The following is a 20,194-nucleotide window of genomic DNA, read 5'->3' as shown; positions in this document are numbered from 1 at the left end:
CTGCCAATTGGAAATCGTTGGAAGAGCTTCACGTCGTTCTTCACGATAAAGGAACAGAGACATCAGCTACAAGGTAGATTTAATTTAATTTATTTTTTATTTCTTATATCTGAAATTTTACTAAACATAAGTTTTTATTTTGGTATTATTAATTTACAAAAAAATTTAATGTAATGGATGATCTTATGGAAGATCATCCGAATCCGATTCCGGATACTAGTAAGAGTTTAAATACTCCGAGGGCTAAACATTATCCACAGGGTACCACTGGGCCATGGATAGTCTATCTTCGAAAAAAAGAAAAGATTTTAAATTTGATGCAAATTACCAAGGATTTGACATCACATTTCTCTGAAGTTAAAGAAATATGTAAAGTTAATAGAGATAAAATTCGAGTTGTTGTCAATGACTTGAAACAGGCGAACGAAATTGTAACCTGTAAATTATTTTCTGTTGAATATCGAGTTTACATTCCATCGAAGGAGGTGGAAATTGACGGTGTTGTGACTGAAGCAAGTCTGACGGCCGATGATTTACTTAAAAATGGAGTTGGTCGTTTTAAAAACTCCATGCTAGAGGGAGTTAAGATACTCGAGTGCAAGCAATTGTACTCAGCATCTATTGTCGATGGAAAAAAGTCGTATCGTCCCTCAGATTCGTTTCGTGTAACATTTGCCGGATCTGCGTTGCCTAGCCATGTCTATATCGATAAAATTCGTCTTCCTGTTCGGCTTTTCGTACCGCATGTTATGAATTGCACGAACTGTAAAAAATTCGGGCATACAGCTACTTACTGTAGTAATAAGTCCAAATGTATCAAATGTCAAGGGCCTCATAAGGATAATCTTTGCGATAAAAATGTTGAAAAATGTGTTTATTGTGGGGAGAGACCTCATGATGATCTTTCAGTATGCGCTGCATTTAAGTTGCGTAAAGACAAAATGAAGCTTTCTTTAAAAGCACGGTCTAAGCGCACATATGCAGAAATGCTTAAAACGGTCATACATGTCTCCCCCCTGGAAACCGAAAACGGTTTTTCAAATCTTATGGAGCCAGAGGAATCTGACTCCGACGGAAATAGTGAAGATACCTCGTTTGTCACTCCTCAAGGGTCTGTTAAGAGGAGATTAACAAACCACAAAATACCTAAAAAGACACCTAAAATTACATCTTCAAAAAAAGATCCCCGTGTTAAAGCTAAAAAGCCAAATTTAAAACCAAAAACTGTGCCTCCTGGTTTGTCAAATTCACAAACCAATCCAGAAACTAGCTCAAGGAAAGACAATAATCCAGTGGGCTCCGTTTCACATTCACCAACAGGATTACTTAAGTTTTCGGAAATTGTAGAATGGATTTTCGCAGCATTCAATATTTCTGAACCTCTAAAGACTATCATAACGGCATTCCTTCCAATAGCTAGAACTTTTTTGAAACAGTTATCAGCTCAATGGCCAGTTCTTTCAGGTTTTGTATCATTTGATGGATAATTTATCATCCGCCGCAAATGATTCAATCACTGTCCTGCAGTGGAATTGTCGAAGCATCATGCCAAAACTTGATTCATTTAAAGTTTTGTTGCATAGTCAAAAATGTGATGTATTTACTTTGTGCGAAACATGGCTTACATCAAACATAGCCTTAAGTTTTAATGACTTTAACATTATACGTCTCGATAGAGACTCTCCGTATGGTGGAGTGCTTTTAGGAATTAAGAAATGTTATTCCTTTTATAGATTAAATATTCCTTCGACTTCTAGTATAGAAGTTGTTGCTTGTCAAATAAACATTAAAGGAAAGGACATTTGCATTGCTTCAGTATATATTCCTCCAAGAGCTCAAGTTGGACAACGACAGCTTAATGAAATTGTCGAAGCCCTTCCTGCTCCACGTTTGATTTTAGGAGATTTCAATTCGCACGGAATGATGTGGGGTTCCGTTTACAATGATAGCAGATCATCCTTAATATATAATATTTGCGACAATTTTAGCATGACGGTACTAAATATGGGTAGCATGACACGGATCCCAAGACCTCCTGCACGTCCAAGTGCATTAGATTTATCTCTTTGCTCGACTTCAATTCGACTAGATTGCACCTGGAAAGTATTTCCTGATTTACACGGTAGCGATCATTTACCAATCATCATCTCAATTAGCAGTAACAAAGGCATTGCTAATTCAGTTAATATTCCAAATGATTTGACAAAAAATATTGACTGGATTAAATACCAAAGTAATATTTCAAGTGCCTTAACTTCAATGGAAGAGCTCCCCCTACTTGAAGAATATGACTTCCTCGTTTGTTCGATTCTGGAGGCCGCAGAACAAGCCCAAACCAAACGATTTCTTGGTCCATCGTCTAACAGAAGGCCTCCAAACCCTTGGTGGGACAAAGAGTGCTCAGATGCTAAGCACGCGAAACAAAATGCCTTCAAGACGTTTTTAAAACGAGGAGGAGGAACTCCTCAGAATTTTGAAAAATTCTTGACTTTAGAAACCAAGTACAAGAGCATACTTCGGGCCAAGAAATGTAGCTATTGGAGACATTTTGTCGAAGGTTTGTCAAGAGAAACCTCAATGAGCACTCTTTGGAATACGGCCAGACGAATGAGGAATCGTAACGTAGGAAATGAGAGTGAGGAATACTCGAACCGATGGATATTTGATTTTGCGAGGAAAGTTTGTCCAGATTCTGTTCCTACGCATAGCATTATTAGGGAATCTTTTTCAAATGATGGTTCCATTGATAGCCCCTTTTCTATGATGGAATTTTCCATAGCACTCTTGTCTTGTAACAATAACGCTCCTGGGTTGGACAGAATTAAATTCAACTTGGTGAAGAATCTGCCCGACCTCGCAAAAAGACGTTTGTTGGAATTGTTCAACAAGCTTCTTGAGCAAAATATTGTTCCACCTGACTGGAGGCAAGTGAAAGTTATCGCCATTCAAAAGCCGGGGAAACCAGCTTCCAATCACAACTCATATAGACCCATCGCGATGTTGTCCTGCATCAGAAAATTGTTCGAAAAAATTATTCTACGACGTCTCGACACTTGGGTCGAGACGAACGGTTTGTTGTCAGATACTCAGTTTGGCTTCCGTAGAAATAAAGGGACGAATGATTGCCTTGCATTACTTTCGTCTGACATCCAAATTGCCTTCGCTCAAAAGCAACAAATGGCATCTGTATTTTTAGACATTAAAGGAGCATTTGATTCAGTTTCCATTGATGTTCTTTCAGACAAGCTTCACCAAAATGGACTCCCAGCGGTTATAAATAATTATTTGCACAACCTTTTGTCAGAGAAACACATGCATTTTTCACATGGCGATTTGGCAACACTCAGAAATAGTTACATGGGTCTACCGCAAGGCTCTTGCCTCAGTCCGCTCCTCTATAATTTTTACGTGAATGACATTGACAGCTGTCTAGTATCCCCATGTACACTAAGACAATTGGCAGATGATGGCGTAGTTTCAGTTACTGGACCCAAAGCTATTGATCTGCATAAACCATTGCAAGATACCTTAGATAACTTGTCCGATTGGGCTGTTCATCTTGGTATCGAATTCTCTGCGGAGAAAACAGAGTTAGTCGTCTTTTCAAGAAAACATGATCCCGCGCAGCTTCAGCTCCATATGATGGGAAGAATGATCCAACAGGTTTTGACTTTCAAATACCTCGGGGTGTGGTTTGATTCCAAATGCACGTGGGGAGGACACATTAGGTTTCTGATAACAAAATGCCAACAAAGAGTAAATTTTCTTCGAACAATAACCGGATCTTGGTGGGGTGCTCATCCGGAAGATCTAATAAAATTGTATCAGACAACGATACTTTCAGTGATGGAATATGGATGCGTTTGCTTTCGTTCCGCCGCAAACTCTCATATTATCAAATTAGAGCGAATTCAATATCGTTGTTTGCGAATTGCTTTAGGCTGCATGCATTCGACACATACAATGAGTCTTGAAGTTCTGGCGGGAGTTCTTCCATTGAAGGATCGTTTTTGGGAGCTTTCGTCGCGACTGCTAATAAGATGCGAGGTACTGAATCCCCTAGTTATTAATAACTTCGAAAGGCTAGTTGAGCTTCAATCTCAAACAAGATTCATGACTGTATATTTTAACCATATGTCACAGGAAATCAACCCTTCAAGATATATTCCTATCCGTGTCAGCCTCCTAAATGTCCCTGACTCAACTTTTTTTTTCGACACATCCATGCAGCGCGAAGTGCGTGGAATTCCGGAACACCTACGCTCGTTGGAAATCCCAAAAATATTTACAAGTAAGTTCAGGCATATCGACTCTGAGAAAATGTTTTACACGGACGGATCGCGAATTGAAGAAGCGACAGGGTTTGGTATGTTCAACAATAATGTTTCGGTCTCCTTTAGGCTTCAAGAACCTGCATCTGTTTATATAGCAGAGTTAGCAGCAGTTCATTATAGTTTGAGTATAATCGTCACATTATCTCCAAACCATTATTTTCTTTTCACAGATAGTCTGAGTGCAATTGAAGCCATTCGCTCAAAGGCTGCTGGCAAAAATGAACCTTTTTTCTTGGGCAAAATAAAACAGTGCCTGAACGTCATATTGAATAATAATTATCAAATCACAATAGTTTGGGTTCCGGCTCATTGCTCCATTCCAGGCAATGAAAGAGCCGATATTTTAGCCAAACGTGGTGCTATTGAGGGTGAAATTTATGAGAGACCAATTGCTTTCAATGAATTCTATAGCGCGTCTCGCCAAAGAACACTTGCCAGCTGGCAAGCTTCTTGGGATAAAGATGATCTGGGTCGGTGGATGCACTCAATTATTCCTAAAATATCGACAAAGGCATGGTTCAGGGGACTGGATGTGAGTAGAGATTTCATTCGTGTGATGTCCAGACTCATGTCCAATCACTACACGTTAGATGCACATCTCCTTCGAATTGGACTTTCCGAGACTAATCATTGTGCTTGTGGCGAAGGTTACCGCGATATTGACCATGTTGTTTGGACATGCGTGGAGTATCGTGATGTCAGATCTCAACTAATAAATTCCTTGCGTACCCAAGGTAGACTATCCAATGTCCCAGTTCGCGACATTCTTGCTTGTCGTGACGTTCCTTACATGAAACTTCTTTATTATTTCATTAAGTCCATTGGAGTTCCAATTTAAATTTTATTTTATGTTAGATTGTTTTCTCTTCCATGAGCTCAACCAATAGCCAGCTATCTTATATTAAATAAAAGTGATGAACTGATACAAACAAACCTGAAATAGTTATAAGATCATGTAAAAAATAAATGTATTTCATTTAATGTAATTTATAATAGCAAATCGCTTGATAAAAACAGTGTTTAGATTAACTAATGAATACCAACATACTAATAGGATATTCGAAATGTATTAGGTTTAAAGTACTATGTATTGTAGATGCCACGGCGAAGAAAAACTTATGTATATTGCCTATGAAATAAACGTATTTATGAAAAAAAAAAAAAAACAAGCCTCTGATGGCTACACGCGTTGTAATTATGACAATGTTCGTTCATGTGTTAATAACATCAAGTTACAATATGAACAAAATTTCGGAATTTTGTTTCGTATACATTCCGTATATTCCTAATATGCCTAAGCGAAAAAAAATGTAAGTAACCAAATATTTTGTGTGAACTGTTTCACATGTTTTCTTCCTCGTATTGTTGCCATATTTTTTACCGACACTTTCCGAAGATTATCGACGATTTTGAAGAATGATTAATAAAATTACACTATTACTGAGTTTACTGGTACAACATTTTCCGTTAAAAATATATAAAATCCTCTTTTGAATCGATCCACTGTTCATAAAATTAATAAGTTTGTACGTTTCTTGAAAATTATTATAAAATAAAATCGTTTCACATTTGTCCAGGATTAAATCTTTAGGTTGTTTGTATCTAAAATTGAGCTTTCAACTAACATTGAAATCATCATAATTGATTTCCAGTTAAAGGACGTTATTCAAAAACTTAATAATGTTAAAATTTGTGGAAAGGGATCAAAACTGAATAGAACCAGACCATGTCAGCTTAGACCGAATTTAAACTACAGTCCAGTAACGCCATCGCACGGCCTCACATTCAACATATCATGCCAATTGTATGGTTGCGCAGTGCTGCTATTTTGGCGCGCACGAATTTGACATTTTTCTCCACTTTTCCTATGAAAGAGATTCGATGCAGACTCGCCTGAGGGCGCCATGCTCGCAAAAACATATGTTGCCAGTGATTTGTTCGGGAAATGTGAGAGCTGGATATCTTGTTAATAGGATGTATTTGATAGAATCAATTATCATGAATGAATCTAATTGTCCATTTTACCATTCGCTAACAACCTAAGTGCTTAAACTAGAGCAAGTTTGTAATTAGTCACGTGAATAAACTTTTAGTTCAGTGTATCATCATCATTATCATCTTTATTTTTGTATTTATTATGGAAACCCTAGAAACGTTTTATTTTTAATGTAATTGCATACAACCCTTTATTTTTTTTAAATATCATATTGGGTATTTCGTCACTTATTATTAAATCTACTCAAGCTGTTATTTTTATACATTTTGTTGATAATTTCATAAACCATTTCGAGTTCGGTCGTTCATAAATTTCACCCTCAATGGCTCCACATTTGGTTAAAATATCGGCTCTTTTATTGCCCGGAATGGAGCAATGAGCCGGGACCCAGATTATAGTGATTTGATAATCATTATTCAATATGTCGTTTAGGCACTGTTTTATTTTGCTCAAGAAAAACGGTGGTTTCAATTTTTTTTAATAAATATTTATTGGAGTATGAATTGAAATTATTATTCAACTGCTCTGGTAAAAAATTGAGTTCTCCTTTATATGAGACATAATTCTAACCAAGATATTTTTTCAAAAAGTTTACTGATAGAAGAAAGTAAACTAATTGGTCGATAACTTGATGTTTCTGCTGGGTTTTTATCCGGTTTGAGGATGGGAATTACTTTAGCGTTTTTCTATCTTTTAGGGTAGTAAGCTAATGAAAAACACATGTTGAAAGTTTTAACCAAGAGTCTCTAGGCAACATCGGGAAGATTTTTGAAAGAATATTAAAGATTCCATCATTACCAGGAGCCTTTATGTTTTAAGTTTCCAAATGATTGACTTAATTTCATCCAAATTCGTCTCAATAGTGCCATTTGGTAATAACACTTGAGTTGAAATATGATCATATTTCAGTGAGACTTCATTTTCAATAGGGCTCACAACGTTCAAATTAAAATTGTGGACACTCTCGAACTGCTGAGCAAGTTTTTGAGCTTTTTCGCATTTGTAAGAAGTATTTGATTTCCTTCCTTGAGAGCAGGAATTGGTTTCTGAGGTTTCTTAAGTACCTTATAAAGTTTCCAGTAAGGTTTAGAATATGGTTTAATTTGTTCAACTACCTTAGCAAAATTTTTTTTAGCGGAATTTCGGATAAGACGTTCGTAATCTTCCAATCCATCAACCAAGACTTGACATTCTCCTCTTCGTCCGATTTGAAATGAAACTTTTAATTCCGGGAGAAAAGTAGAAAGCTCAGTACGGAATGCTTTGAAGTCGGAAAACATCACCGTCACTGGTGGCATAGATTGTAGTTCCTTCCCAGAACGACAAGCGTCCATTTTGTGAATTTTCGAAGAATTTTCTTCTATGTCGCTACAATCAGAGTCAGGAAGAATATCAAGGTGGTTTCAAATTGTATTTCTTGTTACTTTGTCTTCTGTTGAAGCACATTCCTGAAATTATTATTTTTAATACTTCTTAATCTAACACTCCAACAGCAAACGTAGACCATAAAACATATAACTGCAATTTACATTTATCATGATAGATTTAGTTTTCGTTTGATGTGGAACCGAACCTAGTTTCCACCATACATACAATCAAACCGTTTGTGTGAAGGCCGCTTCAAACTTCGTCGACATTGACCTAAAGCTCAATTACAGGTTTCACAAGTGAAAACAGAACCTATGTCAGACATCTCTTAGGAAATTGAGTGCACTTTTTGTTTTATACACAACTATGGAATACAGAATTGTACCTAGAGAAAATCACCCATAACGATGCTGGAGCACTGTGACAGATCTCTTCGGCAGTCGCTCTGTGAGAAGGCAATTTTGATTTTAACTCTTTCCTCTTATTTTCTAGATGACAACCATGCCAGACAAGTCATAAATACAAATAGTTCAGTCAAGTTGTTATCTAGTACTTTATACAATACAGTTGGTAACTAGTGTGGTGTCATAGACGCGGTTACTATTTGAGCGTATAGTTGAAATGACCACGAAAATCGGGTTACGGATACTATACTTTTTTTCTCAGTATAGACTTTTGAGGTATACAATTTTACAAGCCGCTACCTAATCTTGGCCCAAAACCTACCCAAAATAAACTAAAGTGCATCTCCCCAATTTTAGGTAACGAGTGATGACCTCAAAATTTAGGTAAATGTAAGTTTACCCAAAATGTTATACCATATCAAAGCACGTTACCCATTTTTCATGATCAAGTCAAAGTTTGAGTAGATAACGACCTAAATTTGGGTTGCTTCTATAAGAGCTCTACAATAAGTGATTTCTCCTCAAAAAATAGCTAAAAATGATTTTCAGTGTACAAGGCCTTGTTTGCATCTTATTGCATAGAGCGTCGTATTTCACACAAATTTGTATTCAAGATCATGTATAATCATAAAAAAATAAATTTGAAAAAATGCATACAATAATTGCTACATATAAACCCATACAGCGGCACTGGATAGGCGAGTGCAAATTACATTAAAAGACTGTAGAATTCTGCACGAATTGAATTTTCCGCCATTTGCCAATTAAGTTGTTATGATTTGTATCGTTTGTAGATTGACGTCACCTGTAAAATTCACCATTCCTTTCTCTCCAAATATTGCCTGTCCGATAATCTGCTAAACCAACAAAAACCACTGCCGACATTGACCTTGATTTCAATTCGCAGAAAACATATATTTCCCAAACGTTGACACTAAATAAATATTTTTTGAAATACCTGGAATCGTAGAATATGAATAGACTTTTACTGTACAAAATTCATCTCAGCAAGTGGGATATAACTTATCAGTTGTTTGTTCTGGATGAGAACCGCAAGATATACTGTTTGTGTCAGTCAAGATGTTATGCAAAGTATAAGTTACACAACTACGAGTATATAACAACCAGACTTCTTGGAGACTCCATTATATTATCAACGGGTTGATATAGTTACGGGTGATATATCAGAACTTCTGTGCTACTTGAACCGTAACACAGATTTGGTTTAATTCAACTAAAAACAAACCCCAAGTAATCTATGAGCGTATCTTTTTTCAAAGTGAGTTCCTCATTCATTTGGCTTCTCCAATATATGTCTCCACTCAGTCATTCCAAAACTAAAGCCCCATTCAATCAAAAATTCCACTATATCTGAAAACATCCACTTTCTTGGTACTTGAAAGTACCCACGGAACTGTTAAAATTTTTTTAAAGTTTACTAGTGAACTTTCTCGATGCTGAAAAGCATGCGTTGAAGTTTCGGCATCTTGAAAGTACAGAACAAGTTCCGCGTGAACCTTCTCGCTGCATATAAGCTGAAAAATGCATTCTAGAAACTGCTTGTTCGTTAGGATCGCGCGTACTTTCAAGTGGGGGTAATTGCTTAACAAACCGGTTGATTAGAATGCTATTCGTGGATTTCTTAAATCAAATCAGTCCCTTTTATCCGAGGTTTCGGTTAGTCGGCCCTGTACCTTTATGTTGAAGGGAAATGAAAACCCCGCACTTCCAAGTATGGAACTCCACACTCAGACTTTTTAGAGTTCAGCATACTCCTAATATGGACTTCCGCCTACGTGAATTTACAGGCTTCCGCAATCTACGTGAATTTTCACTGTGAAAAATTCTATCTTAAAAACAGAAAGTAGCGAATTCTTCAATTGTAAGTAGTTTTGAAATATAGCATTATAATATTGCAAATAAAGTACACTTTATTACATCGAAACAACGTATTGAGTAGAACAAGGGGCTGGGGTCCACTAGGAGATTGATAGTACCTATTATCTTTCTCCGGACAGTAGCAGCCTAGATACCGTGTGGAATCCGGCGGAAAAAATAAACTAAGAATAGATCCACTGGGTTCCTGCTTCCATGTCGTAAAAGGCGACAATTGCAGTAGTTTCTTTTTCCTTTCAGTTATCAGATATTTTCAATGTTTCACTTCTGATTACACCATTTTACTATTACCTACTATTACTTTACTTTACTTTACTTACTCATTCAACCTATCAATTTCCGTCTAACTTCGGAGAAAAGTTTTATGTGTAATGTTTTCTTCTTCCATGTTATTGATTGTCTTTCAGGATTATAAATTGAATGAAAAAGGTTTTTTTCCAAGTGGGTGCCGCGATTGCTTTTGATGGAACAAAAACAGCAACTAGTCGATGATTCAGAAAGCAGTTTATCGCTATTTACTCGCAACAAAAAAGATTTCTTGCGTCGTTACGTGACCATGGACGAAACATGGATACATCACTACACTCCAGAGTCGAAGCGGCAGTCATCTTAGTGGCGCACAGCTGGCGAAAGCCGTCCGAAGCGTCCGAAAACGCAGCAGTCAGCTGGCAAAGTCATGGCGTCAGTTTTTTGGGATTTTCATTGACTACCTCGAAAAAGGTAAATAGATCAACAGTGATTATTATATTGACTTACTGGTGCGTTTGAAGGAGGAAATCGCAAAAAACGACCGCACATGCTGAGAAAAAAAAATCCTTTTGCATCAAGACAATGCACCCTGCCATAAGTCGATGAAAACAATGGCGAAATTGAACGAATTGGGCTTTGATCTGCTTCCCCACCCCCCATACTCGCCAGATTTAGCCCCCAGTGACTACTGGCTCTTTGCTGATCTTAAAAAAAAATGCTCCAGGGAAAAAGATTTGGCTCAAATGAGGAGGTCATCGCTGAAACTGAAACTTTTGAAGCGAAAGATAAATTTTTTTATAAACATGTGTTACATAGTAAAAAACAGTTGATATTAATATTTCAAACAATAAATTAGAATTTTTCTCGGTAATCGGCTGCCCAGATCAACCAATATAACCAATTAATAATTTTAATAAAGAAATAAAACAATAGAGCGGAAATAATACAGATTGAAGACGCGCTGTAAACCAAACTTCCCGGGACTTCAATATAGGATATTGTTGAAACGTTCACTCGGGAAGTCAGTGAGTTTAGTGGTGCATCCGAGCATCTTGAAAACGGATCATACTGAATCGCACGTGAATAATACCGATACTGTAATTTTTTATTAACAATTATTTTCCTTCTTCCGTGACACTTGTGGAGTGCGCAGTAGTATATACGACCTCTAGTAACAACAAGTGTTGGACTAACATCCCTTCCCATTCCTTAGACGATCTACGTTCGGGCCTGGCCGGCGCCGGTACTGATCAATGAATTCTGGGATTACCAGAAGATGTACATTGAAGAATGATTTACCAGTCCCAGGTCGGATCATCTAGAAACTCCCTGTACAATTTCAGCTAATCCCGATCAGTAATGGAGTAGCAACCAGGTCGCTCAAGCTCAAGCTCGAAACAACGTATTGAGTAGATCATATCAGCTTGACTTAATACTCATACGATTCTGATAGGAAATTAGGCATCTTTTCGTGTAATATTGCAACCTTCAGAACAACACCAACAACATGTGATATTATATTAAAATTGCTGAAAATCACTACTCACTATTGATGTGCAAAGTCAAGCAAAGTTTTGGCATAACATTCCTTTTGTGGAATTTGCCTTTCTGTTTCAACAGACTTCGCAGCCGATTCTTAGCGTACAGAATCATTGCATGGCTAGTACAACGATCCTATTGACACTAAGAATCCTTCCAGGTCGGGTCTCGAACATACGACAATCGGATTGTGAAACCAGCGTTCTATGCATTGAACCGACAACCCGGGCTATTTATGTGCAGCGATTACGATATAATAACTATCACAACAATCTCGGTGTCGTTCTAAAAGTTGTAATATTGCACGAAAAGATAATTTCATATCAGAATTATATACAGTATTCAATTAGGGTGATGTAATGTACTCAATACGATGTGATAACGTGTGGTTTATCTGCAATATTTCTTGAAACCAGAAAATTATTACATTTGATGTTCAGTACGTCTAAATTTTTTCACATCGATTGATAATCACATTGAAATTGTTACAATTATTTGTTTTTTTTGCTGTGTACTATGTGGTGTTTTTGGGTATGTAGCATAAATTTACAAGTTATCAAGTACTTCTCTCATGATAAATATTAAATAAAATTTTCGGCTCAGTAATTGCAACTGGACGTGATTCGATAGATGATCCTGCAACGGCCGATATTTATATTCTTCTTCCTGACATATTTCTGTTTTTCTAGAAAATATGACAACTGCACTCACACATAGAAAAATCTCGCCACTAGTGTAAGTTTCTACATTATGGTACCGGTTACAGGCCTGCCAGATTGATTGATTTTCACTGGCAAAGATAACGATAAAAAATATTTTTTTGAATTGATCGTGACAAATTTTTTTATAATTAGAACAATTATACAACACGTTGTATTAATCGACGTCCAATGTTGTACATATTCTTCGTGCTACTAATTCATTCATCCATCGTCAGTGCGAACTTTCTTATATTACTCACACCCGTCTCGAATAACGTTGAACTATTCACCGTACAAAAGAGATAACTGAGAAAATGAATAACCAATAATCGTGGAGAACCCGAATCAACTAAGACATTTTTCGTTGCTGGTATACATCGTGCAAGTTCGTTTTATACATTCGTTTGTCATTCGTTCATTTACTTTACTCCTTGAATTGGTTCGAATAGCGTCACTGCGATGATTGTTGGATTCCATTCTTTGCGAAGCATTCTTCATTTTATAAAATCATCATATCTCGTTAGGTAGCAGCAATGAGAGAGTGCTGAGATATGGTTCATCACGTACACATAAGACTATGGTACTAATACAGAGGAAAACGTTATAATTTGCTTGTTCCAAAGACAGCACGAAAGATAATCGCGAATTGAGTTCCGACGATTATCACTGCATGAATACTCGTGCCTCATTCACCACAAGCCTTTTGGGGATTTGTTTAATTTTGTTTTAACAACTGTAAGTAATAGATCTTCGTGCCAGCAGCGATACAGCATCGGCTTCGTTCGCTCACGAATATACGAACAAGTACGAATACCAGAGCGATTATCGAACAAAGGCGAAGGAAAGCGAACGATGATGCATTTTCGATATTCGAGCAACATTGTCTTTGTCTTCAAAACCTCGTGCTTTATGCCAAACAGTATCGATTTTAATTTTAAAAGTAAACTATTTTGATAAATTGTAGATCGCCTACTCTAAAAATTCGGTCGAGTTTTGCGATGCTTTGTATGAACAAACAAATGACACTTGTCGTCAGAGAATATTACTTGTTGAAACTGTTATTGCTCTCAACCGATTTATTTTTCATTCCGCTCTAATGCTTGATATCAAAAAACTATCAATATCAGTTGAAACAACAATCCTACTCCTGGCAGAGATGTCAGGTAAAATTTTACGTGTCTACAAACGAACCATAGAAATGCAAGTGCAAATGTTAAACCAGACCTGTACTTATCACATTACGGGTTCAGATCCAGTAATCAGGTTTTGTTCCCTAATCTGGATCCAAGAACGATATCTTGTGCCAGTACACTAAAACCTCGATTTACGTGAACTTTATTTACGCGAATTTGATTTACGTAACATATTTGTTAGTTCACCGAGTCGACGCGATTTTTTATTTAGTTTAAAGGGTGGTCGCGTAAAAAAAACGTTTTTGCAGAAAGGAGGAAATATATCTTTATACGTGTACAAAACAATCCAACATGCTTCAGTGAATTGAACTTTATGAAATATACATTACGGAATTGTTTGATTTAATGGATACTATTTATGATCGGGGGCATTCAAAAATTCTCTGGAAAAAACATATCAGTATATGAACGCATGACTGGTTACTTTTGCATAACTTTTGAGTGCTGTATGTACTCGTAGTACTATATTCAGCATGTTGACATACTGTGGTGATATCTGTGGAAGCTCTTGTCCTCCTTGGAATATATGCCTTGAAGTCTACCAACAAAACCAATGACATTGGTGAGTTTCTTTTTCAAGGTCCATACACGTGGTATCACATTCAATTAATTGGATCATTGTGATGAGTTATGAGGTAGTGCTTGTTCATCCAAAAACTACTTGGAGTATAAGCCCTAAGGTCTACCAACTATCAAGATTCTTGTACACGGTTCACGTTCGTGATACCACATAAAAATCATTTACTTATTGTGAATATTCTACGTCATTCAAAAGCTTCCTGGAGTTCAAGCCTCTACCAGCATAACAATACTCTGGGTCACCCGAAAACTACCTGGAGCTCAGGCTTTAAGATCTACTAACTAAAGGAGCTGCGTTAATTAACTTTTTGTGTTCGGTCCGTACTCGTGACACCACATGCAATTGTAAAGGAACTACGTCATCCAAAAACTACCTGCAGTTCAGACCGTAAAATCTAGTAGAATAACAAAGTAAATTAAAAAACTTAATCTTCACGCTTCATATTCACGATTCACTGAAGTCCGTGGATGACTGAAAATATTTCCGAACAGATCACAATAGACAAGTAAGCAGTAGCAATATCTAAGCTGCGGATTGTTTGTGTAGATCTTAATATCTCTATATAATTTGACACAGTTCATCGAGCTGAGCAACGTAACACATGGATCAATAAGTCCCGAGACTAACAATGGAAACAACATTTTTTTTGCAAATTTTTTTTTTTATTCATCAACATAATCACCTTTTAGGGTGATACAATTGTTCCAACGTTTCTCCAATTTTTCAATACCATGTTTATAAAAAAAATTTTCTTTCGCTTCAAAATAAGCTTCAGTTTCAGCGATGACCGCCTCATTTGAGCCAAATCTTTTTCCCTGGAGCAGTAGTCACTGGGGGCTAAATCTGGCGAATATGGGGGTGGGGAAGCAGATCAAAGCCCAATTCGTTCAATTTCGCCATTGTTTTCATCGACTTGTGGCAGGGTGCATTGTCTTGATGAAAAAGCAATCGCGGCACCCACTTGGAAAAAACCTTTTTCATGCTCAATTTTTCATGAAGGATAGTAAATACACTTCCATATGATATCTGTGTCATCTCAGCAATCTCACGGAGCTTCACTTTACGATCTTTCATTATAATTTTTGTCACTTCACTCACATTTTCCGGTGTAACGGCTTCCACAGGTCTACCCGAGCGTTCCGCGTCATTTGTGTCGGTACGACCACGTTTAAACTCGGCGAACCACCGACAAATCGTTGCTTTTGATGGACAAGAGTCCGGATAATATTTTTCAATCTATTGTTTCGCTTGCACGGTGTATTTACCCATTAAAAAACAATGTTTTATCAAAACACGAAACTCGGTTTTTTTCCATTTTTTAAACAAACTACAAAACGACTTTACTCCAACCTCGATAACTCAGCTGTTTTTGGTCGGATTGACTTAAAATTTTGACCTGTTTCAAGCAAAGGTTAGTACTCTAGAAAGACGTGGTTACTGGTTTACTACGAGCGCCATCTCTGCTTTAGTCTCGGGACTTATTGATCCATGTGTTATGGGTCTGTGTATGAATATGTGTCAAATATTGTCACTGATAAAATAAAAAATCTCGTAGTCCCACAGATTGCTATTCAATTTCACACCGTCATTTAAAGCGACGATGCAAAAAAGAGTAGAATTCTTGTACATTTGGTTAAAAACTGATTCAATTTGTAGGTTATATTAGTTACTTACTAAACGAACCGACTTCGGCTATACTGGTTCCAAGATCTCGGTTCCAGAAGTAACGGAAATAGTGGTCAAAATGTTTAAAACGAGACTCACTCAATTTTCTCAGAGTTGAATTGATCAATTTTCACAAACAGGCTCAAACAAAAGTTCCTATAGTCTCATAGGCTGCTGTTTAATGTCATCTGGGTCCGATTTCCCGTTTCAAGACCTACGGGTAAAGTATGTTAAATCATTTAGTGCGACGATGCAAAATAAAGAAAAAATCATATTGACTTGATATAACTGTTTACAAATTGAAAAGTTTATGTTAGTTTATACAAAAAAAAGTTTCTTATTTTATTCAAGATTGAAAAAAAAATTCTTCACAGAATCTTCTAGTGATAGTTTTGGAAATATAACTAATATGAGAAAGGCATCATTATACCACTAGGTGGATTAAAACAGGTTTTTCTTTAAATAATTGTAGTCTTTACTCATATTTTTCCATTTCTTGGGGTGCCGGTAACCGAACACCATTTTTGAAATGGCCAAAATTTATCACTTTACTAAATGGATAAAAATGTGTTTTCAATCAAATGAATCAACTTAGTATCTTAATCTGTTATTAGCTAGGGACTTTAGTTTTCCATTGATGTATATATGTCCGCATAAAGTGCACTTAGTCCGAAATTATAAGCCTAAAATAAAAGGGTGCCGGTAACCGAACACTCTCCTCAGGTGGTATAGGTATGTGACTTAAACGACAAAACGCTATTTTTCGTCAGTTTTTTCCGCTCACTGATCCGATTTTAACACGCTTCTGCATTATTGAGAGATACTATTGAGTTTTGGATGTGAGAAGATCAATTGGCTGTTTCGGAGATATAATGGTCCATTTTTCACCGAGTGAATCCAAGCTGATGATAGTTTCACGTCACATATTTCAATATTCAAAATTTATCCTCTGATAGAGTGAAACGTTTTTGATCGTGAATATCTTTTGTTGAATCTAGCGTATCAACAAAATTTTTAATACATGCCATTGGAAATATGATCATCAATTTATGATAACATTTTCAGTTATATAACATAATCACATTACATACAAAATAAAGTTTTCTGAAGTAGTTGGTATCAACGAGTTTCAAAGAAGAAAACTCATGACGCCTTTCTCGTTGATATAGGTATGGATAGGTATGAAAGGTTAGGAGCGGGTCATATCGCCGAAAGCCATTTCACTGAAAGTCGTTTCGCCGAATAGGTCATTTCGCGTCACCCTGGTGTTGGTCGTTTGCATTGGAGCGAAATACAACGAAAATAGGACAACGAATATTGTGCAAAACGTTCATTCTAAAGGCTCCAAATGTTATCTAAACGAATGTTTCTTTGCAAATCGGAAAGAAAAATCATCAGTTTAGTGCAAGTCTCTAGAATAATTTGATTAGCTTTCTGCTTTTTTCACTTCAAGCGAGTGTGGATAAAACTTTAACTTCTTCGCATTAGAGAAATGCTTCGAACAGTGTTTAAAATCGTAGAGAATTCCACAATTTGGCTCTTCAGAATATCCAGAAATGAATCCCGTACAGCATTTCGTTAGTTTCTTCCACTGAAACATTCATTCATTCAAATTGTGTCTGTGGCTATATTTTTTTTATTCTCATTTGTTACGTGTTATTTAATTGTGTGGTAGAAAGTATTTGTCGCCAATGAATAAATCTTTAGTATCTCGTGCACCATTACAATTCTAGAAGCGAAGCAGTGAAAGTTGCGAAATTCATACAATCAATCCAATCCAATACTAAACTAATACAGCAGAAATACGCAAATCACATGTGTGTCAGTTGAATAAGCTGTCTATAAACTCGAGTTTATTTCATGTATAAATCACAATTGCCAAATCTAAATGACTCTAATTCTAGTCAATAGGTCAATTACCAAAAACTGCATTACTTCCTCGATAGAGAGATAAGAAGTGACAACCCAGCGTAAAACAAACGAAAGTAAATAAAATGTTTGGGAGTGGGACCATCCCAGCTTGATAACTGATTATGTGGCCCATATGATTATTTGGCATACGCATTTACGGGTAGGTTTTTTTTTCTAGTCCCAAGTCAATAAACTAATTAACATTTATTGAAATCCATTTTTCGTATATATATAATGTATCACAGCCTGCTGATCGGTTCAGTGAGAATCGTATTCAAAGTAGAGGATAATGTTCTCCAAAGTTCTTATACTAGTGGTAGTGTTTCAGGCTAGTCTAGGGGTTTCAGAACTACCAGGAGTTCGTAAGCATAGCACGGAAATTATTCAACCTGCGCGTGTTGATTTTATCGATTGCGATGATCAATTTCGCTTTGGATGCGACAATTGCAACCATGCAGTGGTTTGCCTTGGAAGTAGTAATCGGATTTATGTGGATTGCAGCGTAACGCCGGCTACACCTTACTGTAATGACGGTCAATGCTCTTCCGTTCCTAATGAATATTGCTCATTTCAACCTCAGAGCATGTTTTGTACAGAAGAAGGAGTATTCCCAGGTATCAGACTTGTATAACTCTTCAATCATTAATTTACTCTCCATCCTCTACTCTTTCAGATCCGAGATCGTGCGGAATTTATCATTACTGTGAAAAGAAAAACTATCAGTCCGATGTATACGAATGTCCGGAGGGATATGTTTTCAATTACCTCACCGGTTTGTGTAAAATCGGCGACTCCCCGTCAGATTGTGAAGTGGTCAAATGCCCTGCTGCCAGTGGATTCGGAACATATGGTACCAGTAAGACCATCTATGCCTACTGTGTTTATTCGAATTTTCCAGCAAGTGTCACAAACATATACATGTACAAGTGTCCTAATAATACGAGTTTCAATGGTTCTAAATGCGAGTATGAGTGCACCACGGAAGGCAATTTTGAAAATACACAAGATAAGTCAACTTACTTCCGGTGCTCCATATCCGGCAATCGATGGAACTCTCAACTTTTGAAATGTCTCACGGGTAAACTGTTCAATGCAACCAGGCAGATTTGTGTTTCCCAGTTTCGTAGTACCACGAAGGAGACTTGGAAACCACAGACCGAAGTAACTACTGTGAAAAATGAAACATACTGATTAAAATATTTTTTCTTCTTATCTTATTGACAACACACTACTGTTGTTTCTTAAAAACATATTATGTACCATACTAAAAACTCTCCAAACTCAAACAACTCTTCTACTACAGTGAATGTTATTATGCATGCAGTAATTGGTTTGTTGTATCCGAACGCCTGTCCTATGGAATATGTGCTGAAGTAGGTTTGTGTTACGCAGTGATCTATTCGGTACTCGAAAATTAAGGATATAGCGTAATTCAGGATCATCAACCTTTTCGTTGACCAAATTAGCTATTAACAACGTCGCTGTAACGAGTCGATTTCCAATATTTGGCATCTATCTAAATATGGTAGCAAGTTTACTGGATCTCTCCACGGTAAATATTCCTAATGCAGTCCCGGACCCAGAGGGAGGACCCGAGGGGTCCTGGCCCTCTCAAAATCAGAAACAGAAACGAAAAACAAGTTTGAGGAATATTATGAAGCTGTTGATCCTGTAGATTACACTGTGAGATAGAGGTTTTGAGAGTTACGTGATGGTCAAAACTGCACTGCCAATAAAGTACGCAGCGGCAGGCCCTACGAAGAAAAACAGAGTCAAAACCACATAAAATGAAGAAAAACAAAGAAAAATAAATGACAATAATACTACATAAAATACATACAGTACATAAAATACATAAAATACATAAAGTACATAAAGTATATAAAATACATAGAGTACATAAAATACATAAAATAAAGTACATAAAGTATATAAAATACATAAAGTACATAAAATACATAAAGTACATAAAATACATAAAGTACATAAAATACATAAAATACATAAAATATTAAAATACATAAAATACATAAAATACATAAAAAACATAATATACATAAAATACATAAAATACATAAAATACATAAAATACACAAAATACACAAAATACATAAAATACATAAAATACATAAAATACATAAAGTACATAAAATACATAAAATACATAATATACATATAATATATAGAATACATAAAATACATAGAATACATAAAATACATAAAATACATAAAGTACATAAAGTATATAAAATACATAGAGTACATAAAATACATAAAATAAAGTACATAAAGTATATAAAATACATAGAGTACATAAAATACATAAAGTACATAAAATACATAAAGTACATAAAATAC

General features: G+C 36.3%; 1 protein-coding gene across 1 annotated transcript; it reads left to right on the top strand.

The window, feature by feature from the left end:
* The first annotated feature begins 18,109 nt into the window (after positions 1–18,109).
* Positions 18,110–19,112, top strand: LOC131439067 (uncharacterized). The gene is made up of 2 exons (XM_058609609.1): positions 18,110–18,450; positions 18,510–19,112. The coding sequence occupies exons 1-2, from the start codon at positions 18,364–18,366 to the stop codon at positions 18,900–18,902; spliced, it is 480 nt and encodes a 159-aa protein (XP_058465592.1). The 5' UTR covers positions 18,110–18,363; the 3' UTR covers positions 18,903–19,112.
* The last annotated feature ends 1,082 nt before the right edge of the window (positions 19,113–20,194 follow it).

The sequence above is a fragment of the Malaya genurostris genome, chromosome 3 (genome assembly GCF_030247185.1).
Source record: "Malaya genurostris strain Urasoe2022 chromosome 3, Malgen_1.1, whole genome shotgun sequence".
In the NCBI taxonomy this organism is placed as follows: Eukaryota; Metazoa; Arthropoda; class Insecta; order Diptera; family Culicidae; genus Malaya; species Malaya genurostris.
The sequence above is the reverse complement of the archived record's forward strand: the minus strand, read 5'-3'. Positions and strand labels throughout refer to the sequence as shown.